The sequence below is a fragment of the Diceros bicornis genome, chromosome 14 (assembly GCF_020826845.1).
Source record: "Diceros bicornis minor isolate mBicDic1 chromosome 14, mDicBic1.mat.cur, whole genome shotgun sequence".
Classification (NCBI taxonomy): Eukaryota; Metazoa; Chordata; class Mammalia; order Perissodactyla; family Rhinocerotidae; genus Diceros; species Diceros bicornis.
In genome coordinates this window covers 14,817,773-14,836,676 of record NC_080753.1, presented here as the reverse complement: position 1 = coordinate 14,836,676, position 18,904 = coordinate 14,817,773, and the positions used below count along the sequence as shown (strand labels likewise).

Here is an 18,904-nt window from a genome sequence, read left to right as displayed (position 1 = left end):
AATACCTGTTACAACAGAACTTGATGCTCGAAATGGTATTTTATAGCAAACTATAAGTGGCTAACTGCTTCGAATATGCTACCAGACAGTCTGGGTTCAAATCTCAGCTCTGTTACTTACTAAAGATAGCATTTTAGACAAGTTACTTATTCTATCTGTTCCTTAGTTTTCTTACCTGTAAACTGAGGCTAATAATCCTACAAGTTAGTGGCAAGGATTAAAGTCTATAATATGTCTGTGCTATTATTGGCACATAGTAGGTGCTCCATAAATATTTACTGAATTGTTACCTTTGAATTCCCATGTCATTTTCATGATGGAAATGGTCTCAATTTTACAGAGGGGAAAAATAGATACAAGGAGATTTATTCAATGATGGCTAAGATGATAATACTAGTCTCTTGGTTTTCAGAAAAATAACTCCTATTCAAAATATAATACTATCTTCCATAAAATTACTAGGCCATCATTTGCCTTTATTATAGGATCAATGGTCTAAAGATAAAAAGATGCTACAGTGTCATGCATTTTACCTGCTATGTTGCTTCTGTTTCTGCTCAGAGATGTGATCACTGGATTTAAAGAAGAGTTATACGTAAATGCCATGGGAAGAACTGCAGAATGGTCCCCTCTGATCACAGTCACATTCACAATGCGTCCATCTTTTCCCTGCAAAATCAATTTTTAAAATCAAACATCTGTAAATAAGACTGACTTGAGAGAAGTTTATTCAGAATTAGTTTAAAAGGTTACTGTCAAGAAAATTATTTTTAAAGAGTGTATTTGCTACTTTCAAGTCTCTCTCTCACTCTGACATACACATACAGCGACAAGTGCTTAGAATAGGCAAGTGCAGCATCCAACAGATTAAAGAGTAAGTAAGAATGATTTGTAGTTAACATACCAATTGGTTCTGCAAATAATGGCAATTTCAAGGAAATATCTATACCTAGCTAAACTATCCATCAAGTGTGCGAATATTTTCAGATGTGTAAGTACTCGGAAAACTTCCCTCCCACACAGTCTTTCTTAGGACATTTCTTAAGGCTATGCTCTCATAAAATAAACAATAGCCAAAAAAGAGAAAGACATGAATTCCAAGAAACAGTGAATCTACCCAGGAGAGCAATCAAGAGAATCTAGGATGAAACCTGTAACGTGAACCCGGAAAACACCGAGTTAGATTGAAGCAGAACAGAGATCTTCAAGGAAAAAGAGTAACTGATAGGATGGAACTTTTTTCAAGAGGGAGAATTTTTATTATAAGGAAGATATGTTAAGAAAAAAATTAGAAACTAAGAAAAAAACAAACTATAAAAGAGAAAAATATATTACGTGATTCTGCTGGCATCATTTAAACAGTTATAATAATGTAAACGAGGTTTATTGATTTAACAAAATAATGGTACTGTAACTATATTCAAAAGAATTAAAGGTGGTTGTTTCAGAAAGGAGGACTTGGAGAAGGGGGAAGAGGAGAAGGCAGGAGAGTGTGGTTGTTTTACTACTTTCCTTTTAACCTTTGCATGTATTGCTTTGATCAAAATTAAAAGTTTGTTTTTAACACCACATGATTTCCCTCATTTGTGGAAGACAAACTAACACAGACGGAGAGAATAGTTTGGTGGTTACCAGGGGGAAGGGAGTTGGGGGATGGGCACAAGGGTTGAAGGGATGCATTTATACGATGACTGACAAACAACAATGTACAACAAAAATTTCACAATGTTATAAATGCTATGACACCAACAAAAAAAAGTTTGTTTTTTTAATGTTTATTCTTTCTAGTAAAATGTTTAATGTTTATTCTTTCTAGTAAAAGAAATCCAAACAATACAAATTTTACCCATTAAAATGCTAAATATATATTAAAGTGATAATACCCAGTGTTGGCCAAAGTGCCAGAAATCATACACTCACACAGTGATGATGGGAGTATAAATTAAAAAAGAATTTCAGACAACTGGATACTACATATCAAAAGCTTTAGAATTTAGATTAATTTATCCTAAGAAAAATAAATTTGCCCAAAAATATAGTTACTGGGATGATCAAAGCTCTATTGTTTAAAATAGGAAATTTTAGAAATTATCTTAATGTCCAATAATAGGGAAAAGTTAAACAAATTACGATACAACCATAGATTGGAATTGCATGCAGTTTATATATAAAAGCTAACACTTCATAATATTTGAGTAATTGGATAAGATAAAAATGTGGGACCAGAGATCAAAGATTATTCTGAACCCTTTCTTCCTGAGATCTTTATTTGTTCAGTAAACAGCCATCTTTTGGGGTCATGGATGTGCTAGGAATGTTGATGACACTGAAGTCAACTCTGAATAAAAAGTTCAACCTCAACTGTGGGTATGACTCTCACAAACAGCACCAGGGAAGGACCTGGACTCAAATCTAATTAAAATATAAAATATAATATAATGTAAAAATTAATAGGCTATGAGATTGCACTAACTGAAGAAGAAAGGGAAAGCTAAGGGACTTGTTTTTAAGGGAAAAAGGAAGCAGTAGAGAATAACTAGGAAGATATTTCACAGGAACCAGACATTCTAGAAGTTTCGAAGAACTACCATTCACATCCACGCCAGAAAACAAAATTGCTGGTGAAAACCGTTATTTTTTGTTTGCTTGAGAGACAAGTAAGATTGCAAGATATCTAAGTTTTACAAACAAATACCCAGAATGTGCACTACATAAATTTATTTATTCTGTGGCACTAGTATTCATTGAGAGTGTGGACTGGGACTGCCTGATTGTCTTCTCTTAAAAGAAATTAACTGCTATTAATTACAAGCCCCATTGGTGGAGTCAGCTTCCCATTTCATAGCAGAACAGGCAATATAAACATATAAACATAAGCATACTCTCCTGATGAAAAAGTCATGTCAGTTAATTTAGTTCTAAGAAATGATTCACTGAAAACCTTACACTACATGTTAATAATGGTCACCCACCCAGAAAGAAGAAGAGGCCGAAGGATTCCACTTACCCTGGGTGGAACTTTGCACTGAATTCTTCGTGAATTGCTTGTGGTGATGTTGATGGCACAAGACCGAGATCCAAATAACACCAGGCTAACATCGTCCAAACTAGAGCCTCGGATGGCGGCCCAGAGCCCTCCTGTAACAAAAACAGCATTTTTAGATGGGACAAAAAGCCATACAGGCAGACAAAAATTAATTACCCACAAGAGAGAGAAAATGAAATTAAAATATGGAGCTCCTTAGTCAAAACACAAGACATGCTCAAACTGCAGAAAAAGACTGAAGTTAGATATATACACTACTGTATAAAGAGGGAGAAATGGTGACTAGAGGGCACAGAGAATTCGTAACACATCCTGGAAATATTTAAGAATAAAACAAAGAAACACAATACTGCCATGAGTCAGAGAAGTAGAGTAGATGGTCTCTGGAAACTCTTCCTGCCCCAGATTTTTAAATATCGTCCCTGCCAATCCTATAAAGCTTATTCTTTTCCTCAGAAATCAAGTATAAGAAAACATCATGGTAGAAAAAGCAGTGGACCCAGAATCAGGGCCACAGATTGCTCTGCCACTTAAAGCAGATCATTTGTAGTATTGTCCCTGAGTTCACTGGTTCTCACTTCCCTCATCTTTAAATGACAGCTTTAGCCCTTCCAGCTTTGTGATTATACCACACATACTAGGTTCTAGTCTCCAAGATGGTGTAGCAGTGACTGAAATCACTACCCATGGCCATCAGGATTTGTCTACTGACTGCTGAAGAGCAACCACAGAAACCTCTCTCTCTTCACTGCAGACATTGTTAAGAAGAGGCATGGCACCAGTCACGCTGATGTTATGGCACGCTTTCCTATTTGGAGGAGCAGCCTTTGATCCAGCTGATGAACAGAAAGCCCACTTACTATTGATGAGGGCAATGATTCTGGTCGGCCACCTCCCCAGAAGGGAATACAAGCAATGTAGTAAGGCCACCAAATAGACATGAACCCCTTGAGAGTGGGAAGTGAGTGCAGGAGCGAGGTTATCTTTCTCAAGCGTGTCAGGGTGAGAAAGAGGAACTTATTCAACCTAATGAAAACTTTCAGAAGGGTATGACTGGGTGGAATAATACCCTGAAGCTAAACATATAAACTTGTCCTGAATATTCAGGGCAAGACTACAATAGACTACATTGAAAAAAGTGGGCTATCGAGAAGAATAGATAGTTCACTGAAAAAAAAAATACAATGCCTCTTAAACACATGACAAAATATTCAATTTCTCTCTTAAAATAAATGCAAAGTAAAACTACAATGAAATGTTATTTTGCTTCTATAAGATCGGCAAATATCAAAAAGTTTGGTAACATACTGTCTTAGTAGGATGAGGTAGATTGCTACATAGAGAATACATTATACAACCTCTAAAGAGAATATTTTGGCATTATCACAATTTTAAATGTACATAACCTCCTGACCTAGCAATTTCACTTCTAAGAAGCTATACTACTAATACTTTCAGACATATGCAAAATGGAACAACTGCATATCCAGATACAAAAGAATGAAGTTGGATCCTGTTTTGGGTTGAATTGTGTCCCCCCAAAATTCACATGTTGGAGTCTTATCTGCCAGTACCTCAGAATGTGACTTTATTTGGGAATACAGTCATTGTAGATGTAATTAGTTAAGTTAAGATAAGATGAGGTCACGCTGGAGTAGGGTGGGCCCCTAATTCAATATGACTGTCACCCTTATAAAAAGAGAAAATTTGGACAGAGAAAAGACACAGAGAGAACACCATGTGAAGATGAAGGCAGAGATAAGGTTGACGCTTCTACAAGCCAAGGAATGCCAAAGATTGCCAGCAAACCACCGGAAGCTAGGGGAGAGGTATGAAATAGATTCTTGTCACACATTGCTTCAAAAGGGATCCATTCTGACACCTTAATCCTTGACTTCTAGGCTCCAGAATTGTGAGACAGTAGATTTCTGTTGTTTAAGCCGTTTAGCTTGTGGTACCTGGATAAGCAGCCCTGGAAAGCTAATACAGACCCCCACCTCACACCATATGCAAAAATTAACTCAAAATAAATCAGATATCTAAATGCAAGAGCTAAAACCATAAAACTCTTAGGAAAAAATATATGCATAAATCTTAGTGACATTGGATTAGACAATTGCTTCTCAGATATGACACCTAAGCACAAGCAGCAGCAACAATAAAAAAGATAAGCTGGACTTCACCAAAACCGAAAACTTTTGTGCTTCAAAGAATACTATTAAGGGCCGGCCCCGTGGCTTAGCGGTTAAGTGCAGGCGCTCTGATGCTGGTGGCCCGGGTTCGGATCCCAGGCGCGCACCAACGCACCACTTCTCCAGCCATACTGAGGCCGAGTCCCACATACAGCAACTAGAAGGGTGTGCAACTATGATGTACAACTATCTACTGGGGCTTTGGGGGGATAAATAAATAAATAAACTTTAAAAAAAAAAAAAAAGAATACTATTAAGAAAATGAAAAGAGGGGCCGGCTCTGTGGCATAGCGGTTAAGTGCGTGCGCTCCACTGCTGGCAGCCCGGGTTCAGATCCCAGGTGCGCACCGATGTACCGTTTGTCAGGCCATGCTGTGGGGGCATCCCACATAAAAAATGGGGAGGGGGCCGGCCCGGTGGCGCAAGCGGTTGGGTGCGCGCGCTCCGCTGCGGCGGCCCGGGGTTCGCTGGTTCGGATCCCGGGCGCGCACCGACGCACTGCTTGGCAAGCCATGCTGTGGCGGCGTCCCATGTAGAGTGGAGGAAGATGGGCACGGATGTTGGCCCAGGGCCGTCTTCCTCAGCAAAAAAAAGAGGAGGATTGGCGGATGTTGGCACAGGGCTGATCTCCTCACAAAAAAAAAAAAAAAAAAAAAAAAAAATGGGGAGGAAGATGGGCACACATGTTTGCCCAGGGCCAGTCTTCCTCAGCAAAAAGAGGAGGATTGGCATGGATGTTAGCTCAGGGCAGATCTTCCTCACCAAAAACAAAAGAAAGAAAATGAAAAGACAATCCACAGAATGGGAGAAACATTTCCCAATCATATATCTGATGAGACTCTTATCCAGAATATAAAAAGAACTCTTACAACTCAACAATAAAGGGACAAATAACCCAATTTTTTAAATGGGCAAAGGATTTGAATAGGCATTTCTCCAAAGAAGATATACAAATGACCAACAAGCACATGAAAAGATGCTCAAAGATCATTAGTCATTAGGAAAATGCAGATCAAAAACACAATGAGATACCATCTCACAGCCATCAAAATGGCTACTATCAAAAAAAATAAATAAATAAAAACTGTTGGTAAGGATGTGGAAAATTTGGAACCCTCATATATTGCTGGTGGGACTGCAAAATCATGCAGCCATTTTGGAAACAGTTTGGCAGTTCCTCAAGAAGTTAAACATAGAGTTACTATATGACCCAGTAATTCCACTTCTAGGTATATACCCAAGAGAACCGAAAACATATATCCACACAAAACTTTGTGCACAGATGTTCATAGCAGTATTATTCATAACAGTCAAAAAGTGGAAACAACTCAAATGTCCATCATGAGATGAACAGATAGACAAAATGCGGTATATCTATACAATGGAATATTATCTAGCCATAAAATGCAATGAAGTACTGATACATGCTACAGCATAGATGAACCTTGAAAACATTATGCTAAGTAGAGAAGCTAGACACAAAAGGTCACATATTGTATGATTCCATTCACATGAAATGTCCAGAATAGACAAATTCATTGAGACATAAAATAGATTTGTGCTTTCCAGGGACTGGGGAAGGGAGAAATAGGGAGTGACCACTAATGGATAGAAGGTTTCTTTTGGGGGTGATAAAAATGTTCTGGAATTAGATAGCGGTGAGGTTGCATAACTTTGTGAATATACCAAAAACCACTGAACTGTACACTTTTAAAAAGTGAATTTTATGGTAAGGAAATTATATATCATTTTTTTTAAGTTAAAAAAAAAAAAGACCTGGGGCAAAAAAAAATTTCCCCTAGGGCAGCTCTATATATTTATAAGATATATATACCCTGGTCCAGCCCAACGCTCTCTCTCCCCTGGGTGACTGCACTAGCTGCCTAATTGGTCTCCCCGCTTCCATCTTTGCCTCTCTGCAGTATACCCTCACACAGCAGCTTAAGTCAGATCATGTCACTTTTTCACTTGAAATCCTCCAATGCCCCCCATCTCACTCAGAATAAAAGTCAATGTCCTTTCATAGTCTCTAAAGCCGTATAATCTGCTCCCAATCTTCTCATACCACTCTCCCCTCGCTCAATCTATTCCAGCCACAGTGACCTCCTTGGTGTTCTTGGAATAAGCTGAGCTCATTCTGACCTAAGAATTTATCATTTGATGTTTCCTCTGCCTAGAGGTCTCTTCTCCAAGATTTCCCCAGGACTTATCCCTTCACTTCATCCATGTCTCCATTCTCCAATGCCATCATGTCATTTCTCCAACGTTAATGACCATCCCATCAGAACCATCACTCTCTCCATCACTCTCCCCTTGCTTAATTTTTCTCTTACACACTTAATCATCACCTCCATGAGAGCAGGGACTTTGTTTTAATTTACTTATCCCCAGCATTAATAGTGCCAGGTACATAATAAGAGCTAAATAAATTGCTGTTATAATTATTATTGTTAATAATTAAAAGTTGCAGAGGTGGTGACACTGTGCCATTCCCATTTGAAAGTTGAGGTGCCTCACAAGAGTCTATACCTAACGAGAAGGCAACTCTGTCTCAGCACAGAAATGGGCCAAGGAAGTACATTAGGCAAAGTCAAGATTTTCCTCAAAAACCCTTTCGAGCGTGCTTCTGTGTATGGGCAAGCGGTGATTTAGAATATTATTGATCACATTATTATATGTATTAGTCACATATAAGCTATTCTGTAAATTCTTTGCCAGTAGGCCTTGGCCTGGTTCTCTTTAAATCCCCAACAGCAGCATTTCTCAAACTGTACTATTCGTAGAAATTGCCTGATAACTCTGTTAAAATGCAGATTGATTCAGGAGATCTGGGATGGTACCTGAGACTCTGCATTTCTAACAAACTCCCAGATGATGCAAATACTGCTGATCTCGAACCACACTCTGAGTACCAAGATCTTCAGCATCTGGCACAGGGCTTTATGCAGGGTGGCTCAATCAGTGTTGATTGATTGATTGATTGATTAATTGATTAATTGACACTGGTTGATATTGGGTAGGTGGCAGGGCAGAGGAAGGGTTAATAGGGAAGCTTTAAATCCAGTAATAAGGAAAGTAGCAGCTAGAGCATCTCCCTCTCTCTCTCTCCTTTTCCCCTTGGTCTTACTAAAAGTACATTTGCACCCACCTGACATTACCCCTTCTCTAAGTTTTCTATCTTTTACTAAAATATAGAAGGATGATGTACAATCCTCCCAGACAAATCCCTTCACTACGTATTGTTGGTACAGCACGCCATGATAGAGTGACCAACTTATCCTGGTTTGCCTGAGAGTTTTCAAGCTTTAGCACTAAGAGTTCCGCATCCCAATTTAAAATGGAAAGTCTTGAGTCCTGAGAAACTGCTCAGTCCCAGGAAAACTGGGACAGTTGGCCACCCTGCCTGTGCAAGGCGCTCTGTATGGGGAAACAAAGATCACTGAGTCGCGTGTCTCCCCTTGAGGTGTCTGCAGTCTAGTGGGGGAGCTAAAGAAGGTTTAGCTCAGGTTACCGCACAGGTAACTTATAAGAAGATCAAAGCCCCTTACAAACCTCATGAGAAGACTACTATAGGCCCTAAACTCAAATCAATAATTATTGGGTTGATACAGAATACGATCTTTCATCCTGAGCACCACATATCATCTGGCCCCTTCCTGGAATCACTGAGAATAAGAGCAAGCTTGCTCTGGTTTTTGTGTAGAGATGAGGTAGTGTGGGCCTTGTAACTCACTCTTCTAGGCAAAGTCAAGTCAGAAATGAGCTGTTCCTTTGAATGATGAGTCTATGCCCAGGAAACGCCACTTCAAAAAATGTTCTTAGCAAGCGTCACTTTGGGCTGGCCCGGTAGCGTAGTGGTTAAGTTGGCGTGCTCCGCTTCGGCAGCCCTGGGTTTGCAGGTTTGGACCCCAGGTGCGGACCTACGTACTGCTTATCAAGCCATGCTGTGGTGGCATCCCATATACAAAGTAGAGGAAGATGGGCACAGATGTTAGCCTAGGGCCAATCTTTCTCAGCAAAAAGAGGAGGATTGGCAACAGATGTTAGCTCAGGGCTCATCTTCCTCACCAAAAAAGAAATAAAACTGTTCTAAGCCACAGTTCTTTGGCCAACAGAATAAACAAAGACAAAATTGAAGGCATTAAGGAAAGGAGTTTTATGCTCTAAAAATCATACGTTAACCCATGGAAGTGTTCCTGAGATTCGTGCAATTTTGACTGGCTGTGTCCCTCAGAAAGCATGGAGAGATCCTTGGTTTCCATGGCACTAAGATCCAATGCATGGGGCTGATGTCAACAAGCCCCCCTACCCTCTGTACATCCCTCAAATGGTAGTTGGCTCTGCATCCTCGCCAAGTATCCAAGTGTACATCAGTTTACTAACATCTGTGAAACACCTGCCACATGCAAAGCTCCTAGTGGGTAAGCCCTGTGCTTCACATTTGCAAATGTTTTTACTTTTCAAGGGCCTTTCCCACCTGTTGGCTCATTTTAATCTCACACAAAGCTAGAGGCCTGTAAATTAAGCATAATTAGGCCCATTGTGTAGCTCAGATTGCATGGCACAGTAGAAGCAGCAGCAGCCTTGGCATCCGGCAATCCCAGTTTACATCCTAGCTCCACTTCTTTCCATCAGAAAGCCTTGGGCAAGTCATTCTTCCCTTAGAACCACCATTATCTCATCTGAAAAATGTGGATAATAATTCCATCTTCAGGCAGCTGTAAGCATTCAGGTGTGTGACTATCTAGGAGAGGTACTCAATAAATGATACTGTGCCTATCTTCATCATTATTAGGAAACTAAGTTCCATAGAACTGAAACTTCTAAGGTCACACATCTGGCTTTGGTCGGAAGAAAACCCAGGCACATGTCCTAACTCCCAATCTAGTGTTGTTTCCACTAGACCGCATGGTCCTGGTGACTCAGTGACTGACCCAATTATGCCTGACACCATCAGCCAAACCGTGATCCTTTTTGTGGGAAGTGAGTTCATTTAAGGGCTCAAATGTCTGTTACTCATTAGAAGAAGTGCTGATGGCAGAAAACAAAGAGCTGTGAATAATAGTGGATACAGAAGTTATTACACGGCAGGACTAGATCCCTCTGTATCACTGAGAATGCTAGCTTCAGAAGGTCAGATGCAATGTGGGGTCCTCCCCAGATTACCAATCTCTGCAGCTCTGGAAGGCTCCACAGCATCCAATCTGGGTTCCACATTTAGGAAGAGGCCTCCTCCACTGGCATTGATGGCGCGACCAGAGGGTCTCACCAACATCGAGATCAGATGCGCTCCAACAGGTAGCAGGTCTGCCTGACAGACCACATTCGTTTGGTTTGAGAAAATAACTTTGCAACTTGTTTTGTTCACTGTAACCTGCAAGGCCTGGGAGTTATCAGAGAAACTAGTTCCAGTAATATAAACCAGCAGGTCCATGTCATCATCTTCATGGAGAAAAGAAAAGAACAAAATCATTTCTCAGTGATATCACTTCACTTAAGAGAATTCTCTCTAACATCAAATGTTCATTCCCTCTCACCTTCCCCTCCCTAAATTCAGGGTGTTGAGTGCTGACTCCAATATTGGACATCTGCATTTATTATTGTAGCACACAGCCCCCATCTTAAATTTTCTCAAACTAGTAATGAGAGACCACTAGTCAATAAAAACTAGGGAAAACATCAAAATAAAGAATATTTCAAAACAAGGGACAAAGAGAATAAAACATTTTAAGTCATCAAAATCCACTTGTCTCCATTTCAAATCATACCCATATCATTCACATTGGCCAAAAAATGTTCTTTCTGCTGCAGCACTAAACACTTACCCCATGAACTGACTCACCTTCTACCCACCCATCACCAGGTACATGGCCTCTAACAAATCACTCTGAGTCTAAAGTTTCTGACCATTTCAATGCCAAGTCACAAATCATACCAAGAGAATACCATACAGAATGGACCCGGGGAGTCGACTTTTCAAGGTATTGGAAAGAACAGGAACCTGAGCAGTGAGCAGGTATGTCATTCACTTGCACAACCACCTGAAAAAATGCAAAAGAATTAAAAGCAAATGTATGTATTTCATATGCTCAAGAGTATTCATAAAGTACTTGTGAAGTCTACCCAAATTTAAATGTGTTAATGATTCACTTATTCTCTTTTTCTTTCTTCTATTTCCTAGTAATAAACCCTAAATTGTAATGAATGACTCAAAACATGTTAGGCTTTATTAAAATGATGATAGGTATGTTGAAACCTAACATTTCTGCAATTAAGTTTGCTAAATCTAGAGTAAATTCCCTCTCTGTCATATGAAAGTAAATTTAATAAATTCAAACTGCACTAGGACTTTTTATCACTCTATATTTTCAACTGGGTACCTACTTCCTGTGAAAAGCCCTTTCTTTGCTGGTAAACGCCAACAAAGTAGGCACCTTCCTTCCGCCATCACTACATGGATATACAATCGACGATTAGGGCATATTTGGACATTTGGTTTGGGGTCTTTTTTGTCCTAGAACAGTAGGTCCCCAAGAAGAGACTATATGTCTTTCCATCTCCCTGGGACTAATGTTAATCTAATAGAACTCTACAATACTTGGACATGAGGAAGGTGAAAAAGATATGACTCATTTTATTCTCTACGTATAAAACATGGATTAAAAGCACACTTTATGATAGTGTTTGCTTATGGAGTGAAGGGTATTGGGATGGCATGAAGGCATATGTGATAAAGAACACTTTGATTTTATCCATAATGTTTTATTTTATTCATAAAGGGAAAAAAGATAAAATAAATACATCAAAATGTTGGCAATTGTTAAACCTTGGTTTGAGTAGCCAGGTGTTGGTTATATTATTCTTTATAGTTTTATTATTTTAAAATTTCCTCAAATTAAAAGCAGATGACTCGTAACAGGAGTATGGGCAGATGGGAATGAGAAAAAGACATTTTAAAGAGAAAAGGAGAGGACTTAGCTCGTTTACTTTCCAATGCCACTGTGTGGAGGTATAAGTCATATGTAGCTATAGAGGATCCTATTTTTTGTTCCACAATAATAGCATCAATAAGTATAATAATGGAATGTTGTGTTTACAAAGCACATATATTTTTCTGAGTACTTTCCATACCCTGTGGAAGCAGAAAGAGGACAGCCATAATTGTCTCTGTTTTATGGATTAGAAAACTGATCCTTGGGATTGGTCCACATTACAAATCAGGGAGGGGCTGAGATAGACTTGAAACTAGCACTTGCACTTTGGGTGGCCCATCAACTCTCACCTGAGTGCACTGGTTGGCAGTAACCAACATGTCTCCAAATATGGGTCCAAGAAAAACTCCACCATCATACACCACCCGAGTGGTTGCAGCAGGGTTCACTCCAGTTAGATTGTCATCAGAGACCTGAGATGGTTACATTTCTGGTGAATTCTGTCATGGAATAGAAGTCTAATCTTGATTAAAACAAATGATAAAGGGTCTTCTCACATTCTGTTTAAGATAATCAGATAGCTAGAAAGTGAAAATAGAATGACAGGAGATTGATATCTAGAAACTTAACAGTAAGTAATGGCTAATGAAAGCTCCAGTCAACTAGAGAAATATTTATTTGCAAGTAGAGTTGCCAAAAAAGGCACAAAAAACCAATCTTCTCTCTAAGTCTTGAGATATTTTGTTTCTATATGCTTTTCTATTTTATATGTTTGCAATCCAAAATATTGAAATAAAATGTAAGGAAACAGTGCTATGAGATGACTCTCATCCTTCTTCCATCTCCACCTAAGTATTTTGTTTGAAAACCAGATGACCCACAATACCATAAAACAAGGATAAAATTTTATCCTGGGTTTCATTTTATAATAACCAAATGCTAGATGATCTTTAGATTATTTTTTAAAACCCTAAATATGCAAGAGCATCTGGTTTTGTCATTATCCAAAGACAGCAAATCCTTTTCTAAACTTCCTTCTGCTGTGCCATCTGCCTGCATGATAATCTAAGTCAATCACATCTGTTTAAATTATCCAATAACAGATGTAGAATTATTGAATGGTGGACACTGACCAATGACTTCTCTACCTACACTGAGTTAGGAAAGGAGAGGTTGGGTTTAAATTGCTTTCCCAGGGATATGAGATACAAAATACATCTTGAAAACTTCTAGAAAGAAAGATAATTGAACCCCTTTACTTGAACATTCCAACAAAACTAATAATTCATGACAGTTTTCATTCATATAATCCTGATTCTTTTTTTTTACAAAATTGCTCCAGGGCACCAAATCTACACCACCAAAAGGGACATCATACATACCCTGATGAAATTGGGCAAATCCCCAATCTGAGTGGACCAGGAGAGAGTCCACACATGTTCATAGCAAGACTTTAGATCCTCCATCACAGCGAAGTCACTGACATTGAGGTACCTGGCTGTGAAGTCGTCAGCATTGTTCTGCAAGAGCTTGCGAAGGTGACTAGCTGAAATATGCACAGGGACACCTGTGGGAGAAAGTTTTCATACAGAAAATACAAGATGCTAACTACTCCACCTCACAGTGTCTCATCATCAAGATAGCAGAGAATAAATGTCAGGATACCTACTAAATATGCAGGAGACGCTCGAGTTCAAAATATAGCTTCAAGAGAACCCCCGCCCAGTTAAACCATTTTTTCCTAAGGCCAATACAAGTAGATGCCCATGTTTTATATTGCGATACCTTTAATCAGTATCACATCTCAGAGCAAGCAGAGAGCACAGTCATATCAGACAAAACTATCTCAACTGTCAACTCAAAATGTAAACTCCAGGCACCCCGGTAACGCCTGAAAGCCTAATTAAATATTAGACTGGAAAAACTCAGCTGGCCCTGTGAACAAAGAAAAGTTGGTCACCTTTCACAGGGAGTAGGGGAGGTATACAGCAGCTGACACCCATAAAAACTTCTCCAAACCAGCTGAGGAATGCTGGAGTGTAACTTCGGTTTCTCTATTAGAATTTCGTTTAAGCCCAACCACCTGCTTCCCCATTCCACACTCCCGCAGAGAAATAACAGCACTCTGTGTTTAAGCCTTGCTTGTGTTTGAACCCTGTCTCACGCTTGACCAAAAGTTTCCATTTCATTAGCTACTCCCAACAGCCCTGAGAGGTGGGTCACTTGGGGATCTTAATGCCTCCTTTAGAAATGAAGAAAAGGAAGCCTGATGAGATTCGGAAGCTTGCCAATCAAATGAGATAGGTTTAGATTAAAACTCAGGTTGCCTTCTACCTACTCAAGAGCTTTTCTCTTGAATCCTACACTGTCCTGGAGTGTTAATAAAATACCACTGTATTTCTAAAGGCAAACAAAACTCTCATCAGTTTAAAAAAGACTGTCCCACATGAATATATAATTTGAGAGCCACTGTCATTTCAAAAGGCCAGGTTAAGGCTGGCCTTGCCCCAGCTGTTTCGCAGGCAGTGATGTGAGGAGCATCAGCAATAGAATGTGGTGGCAGGAAAAGTCTCTCTACAGACAGGCTGCAGCTCTCTCATTCATGAGAGGAGAAACACAGCACAGCGATGGACTTCAGAGAGGCAGGGCACTGTTGGCCTTTATTCACCCACTGATCAGACTCCAATAGCCCAGGGGCCAGCAACTTTTCCCAAGTTGCCCTATTAGAGTAAAAACACCACTCCATTCCTCCCACCCAAGAAGATTCTTTGCAAGCCTGGCATCTTTCTGCTTGGGAGGACAGAAGACTTTTGGACCAAGTACCAACTTTTATACTGCCACTGTTGAGGTCTCCTGAGCCTCCTTTCTGATTCCGCTATGTTTTCAGCAAATAAATAACATATAATCACTTCTAATCCTTGTCTTTTGTGAAATGTGTCTGTTCTTGAAGATTTAGAAGCTGTTCTACTCTCATGGCATCTGAAAGCTCTTCCTACATTTGTTATGACCACTAAAATCCTCAATAGCACATGCTGTCACCGTGGAGTTTAATTCAGAAGGGCCATGGCTACCATGGTTCTTGGCCTAGGAAACTTTAGAGAGAAGAGGAATGACCTGAGAATCAAAGACCCGAGTTCACATCCAGACCCTCCAATCGACTATTTGTATGACCTTTGGGCAAACCTCAGTATAGTGGGCTGAATGGCGGCCGTCAAAAAGATATGCCTATTTCCTACTCCCTGGAAACTATGACTGTTGCCCTATAAGCAAAAGGGTGAATATTACCTTATAAAGCAAAAGATGTGGTAACGTTAAGGATCTCGAGAAGAGGAGTTCAGCCTGGATTATCCAGGTGGGCCCTAAGCGCAATCATATGTATCCTTATGAGAGAGAGGCAGAGGGAGTCTTGAGACAGCAGAGAGAGAGGCAATGTGACCATGGAGGCACAGGTGGAAAGATGTAGCCACAGCCAAGGAATGCTGGCAGCCCCCAGAAACTGGAAGAAATGGGAACTGGATGCCCCTCTAGAGCCTTTGGAGGGAATGCAGCCCTGCTGACAACTGGATTTTGGACTTCTGGCCTCCAGAACGGGGAGAGAATAAATTTCTGTTGTTTTAAGCCACCAAGTTTGTGGTAATCTGTTAGGACAGCCCCAGGAAGCTAATGCACTCAGTTTCCACAACTATAAAACTAAAACGTTGGGATCATACCAACAAGGGTATGTTATTGTTATTGTCCAGATCTTTAATTTCGAGAAGTCGTTTTCAGACACTGGAAAATAAACAAAATAGCTTTAAGACTGTCACTCTGCCTGACAATCTCGCTGGATGCTGTCTGCCTGGGGAAGCTCCTGAAAATGTAAGTGAGAAATGTTGCACCCCCAAGTGCCCCTTTACCAGGAATCACTATGTTAGAAAGTTGGATGCGAAAGTGTCCTCCTAAAGGCGGACTTGTCCTCTGTAGTCTCTGTGTTGTCACCTGGACCAGCCCGGATCCTTCTTCTGCTCCTTCAGTGGGCACAGAGCTGTGGCATGTCAAAAACAAAGCATTAACTGCAGAAACCATCCAGAGGAGCCACTCCAGGCAGAACATAACTCCGTCTCAAAGACCAGGTAGTCTCCCATGTTTGCAGACATTGAGCTCAAGCTCCCAGATATGGGTGCCCCTCTCCCATCACAGCAGGAAACGTGTAGGGTAAATGTTAGCCTTTAAGAGTGTTCCAGCCTTCCCCTTCACTGATCCTGGGAGCATAGGGACCCAGGTGAAGAGTGATGACTCTGGCCTCCGCTGCTCTGGTCCCGAAGCACAGAGTGAAAGGAGAACTTGGTATTCTCTAACTCCATTTGCAAAGCTCAAATGAGAAGTCAGTGCCCTGTTCCACAGGTACTTCCCCACCCAGTATCCCCAGCTGACACAAGGGCCACTCCATCTAGCCAAGTTCTTGTCTAGCGACTGTGTGCAAACACACTGCCTGCCCAATCTTGCTTTTAATACCAAAAAATGGGTCAAATAAATCGTGACACACCATGAGATGGAACACTGTTCAGCCATTAAAAACCATATTTTAAAAGAATGTTTAATGATATGGGAAAAAATTCAATTTATACCATCAGGTGAAAAGGGCATGTTGCGAATATATATGTAATTTATGGTCCCAATTTGAGGTTTAAAAAGTAGTTATGTACATGTATATATGTATACAAAAAGGAAGTTAGAATATGAATCCAATGTTATAGAAGTTATCTCTGAGCAGAGGGATTATGAGGGATTTTTATCCTCTTCTAAGTGTTTTTCTGTATTTTCCAAATTTTCAACAATGAACATATATGATCTCTACAAATAATACTATTTTAGTACTACATGTTGATGTGCATACATACAACCATATGGAAACAGAGCGATACTACGTGTGTTGGGGAGGAATCTAGGAGCGGCTAGTCTGGAGGTCATCTTGTCTTGCTTAGGTGGGAGGCTTCCAGAAGGAGCTAAGGGACTTGATGAAAACTCAGAAAGGAAGGCTGTGAGGACCACTCTAAGGGTGGACGTGTTCAGAGTAACCTAAATTAGCCTCTATCATTTCAGAGTTCCTAATTTGGCATTTGGAGCACAACCGCAGGCTGGCTGACACAGCGGCTCCGTCTCCACCCCTGAAGCTCTTTCATTCCTTCATACTTTTGATGGCTTTGTGTATCTTTGCTGCCCAGAGGACCATGGGACACTAAGTCAAGGAAAGCGGAGCACAGATTCAAGCTTTCTGCGCCTGCCTTCAATACACCGTCCCAAGCGTGGTATTAAGTATGAGAACTCATTTTGGAACGTGTTAGAAAGAGAGAGAATTAAAAAAAAGGAAATTTTAAAGGCAGAGCGTTTCAATCCTTCCCATTCTACTGGGGTTTTAGTAAAAAATTTAAAGAATGAATTAGAGCATAAAAGTGTTCCAGGAGCTTGGAGGAGCCTGATCCTTAGTTACTGCTTTGTAAACTGTGGCTGGGAAGGTTTGACTAGTAAGACGAAACGCTTACGGGACTCTAGTGCCATCTGGTGGAGAGGTCTTAGAAATAGCTGTTTTTGTTCCTTGTTTCATTTCACCTCAAAGGATTCCAATAAGATTAATATACCAGGAATAGAATGAGCCGAGCGAACAGAAAACAGTGGTAATGTGAAGCTCTGAAAAGCATAAAAAGACAACTATTTTTAAACAAATTCACTAGAAACTAGTTCTCAAAGTATAGTCAGACCAACAGAATCAGCATTGCTTGGGAACTCATCATAAACGCAAATTCTGGGGCCGGCCCGTGGCTTAGCGGTTAAGTGCACGCGCTCCGCTACTGGCGTCCCGGGTTCGGATCCCGGGCATGCACCGAGCACCGCTTCTCCGGCCATGCTGAGGCCGCGTCCCACATACAGCAACTAGAAGGATGTGCAACTATGACATACAACTATCTACTGGGGCTTTGGGGAGAAAAAGGGAAAAAAAAGGAGGAGGATTGGCAATAGATGTTAGCTCAGAGCCGGTCTTCCTCAGCAAAAAGAGGGGGATTAGCATGGATGTTAGCTCAGGGCTGATCTTCCTCAAAAAAAACTTAAAAATAAAAAATAAATAAACGCAAATTCTCAGGCCATGCCCCAAACCTACTGAATTAGAGCCTGTGAGGTTAGGGCCCAGCAATTTGTGTTTAACAAGACCTCCAGGTGAGTCTGATGCTGCATTCTTAAGATTGAGAATCCTTGTTTTAAGCAACAAGACAGGTAGCTTTTCCTGATAAAAGTCCCACCTTTGTGTTTTCCAAGGCCAACTAGCAATTCTTAGGAGGGACAGGTGAGCAAAATGGCTCCCTACCTTGCGGTGATGAGCGGGAGCTCCAGGCCACACCCCGCCAACCAGGAGGTGACATTGTAGACTGGAGGGGATCCCACCACAGAGAGTGATTCCACCAGATTCCCACCAGGGCGAGCTGTTCCAGAATCAGCTTGAGAAACTAGAAACCAATGATCCAATTATTATCAAGTAAATCAAGATGGAAGACTGGCTGTGTGGAAAGTCCCAATGGAGATGCTGAGTTACTTAGATCTCAGTACACACTTAAAGCAGAGATGCCTACCTATCTGCCATGAAGAGCAAAGGGAGAGGAGGCAGGAGTTTAGTACCAAAAGGAAAATGCAAGGTCATGGTGTAAGGAGATGAAGGCAATTCCACAGCAAAGTTCATTAAGCTCCAAGCCAGTCAAACATCA

The 18,904-nt window shown here is 40.6% G+C and overlaps 1 protein-coding gene across 1 annotated transcript in view; it reads right to left on the bottom strand.

Annotated features, from left to right (window-relative positions):
• The window catches only part of PKHD1 (PKHD1 ciliary IPT domain containing fibrocystin/polyductin), a 415,790-nt gene that overhangs the window by 362,684 nt on the left and 34,202 nt on the right, over positions 1-18,904 (bottom strand). The window contains exons 21-28 of the mRNA XM_058554174.1: positions 18,511-18,649; positions 16,067-16,194; positions 13,553-13,737; positions 12,521-12,643; positions 11,174-11,279; positions 10,405-10,680; positions 3,008-3,138; positions 534-669 (exon numbers count right to left, since the gene is read on the bottom strand). Coding sequence (XP_058410157.1) covers positions 534-669; positions 3,008-3,138; positions 10,405-10,680; positions 11,174-11,279; positions 12,521-12,643; positions 13,553-13,737; positions 16,067-16,194; positions 18,511-18,649 — 1,224 coding nt within the window. The remainder of the gene's footprint in view (positions 1-533; positions 670-3,007; positions 3,139-10,404; positions 10,681-11,173; positions 11,280-12,520; positions 12,644-13,552; positions 13,738-16,066; positions 16,195-18,510; positions 18,650-18,904) is intronic.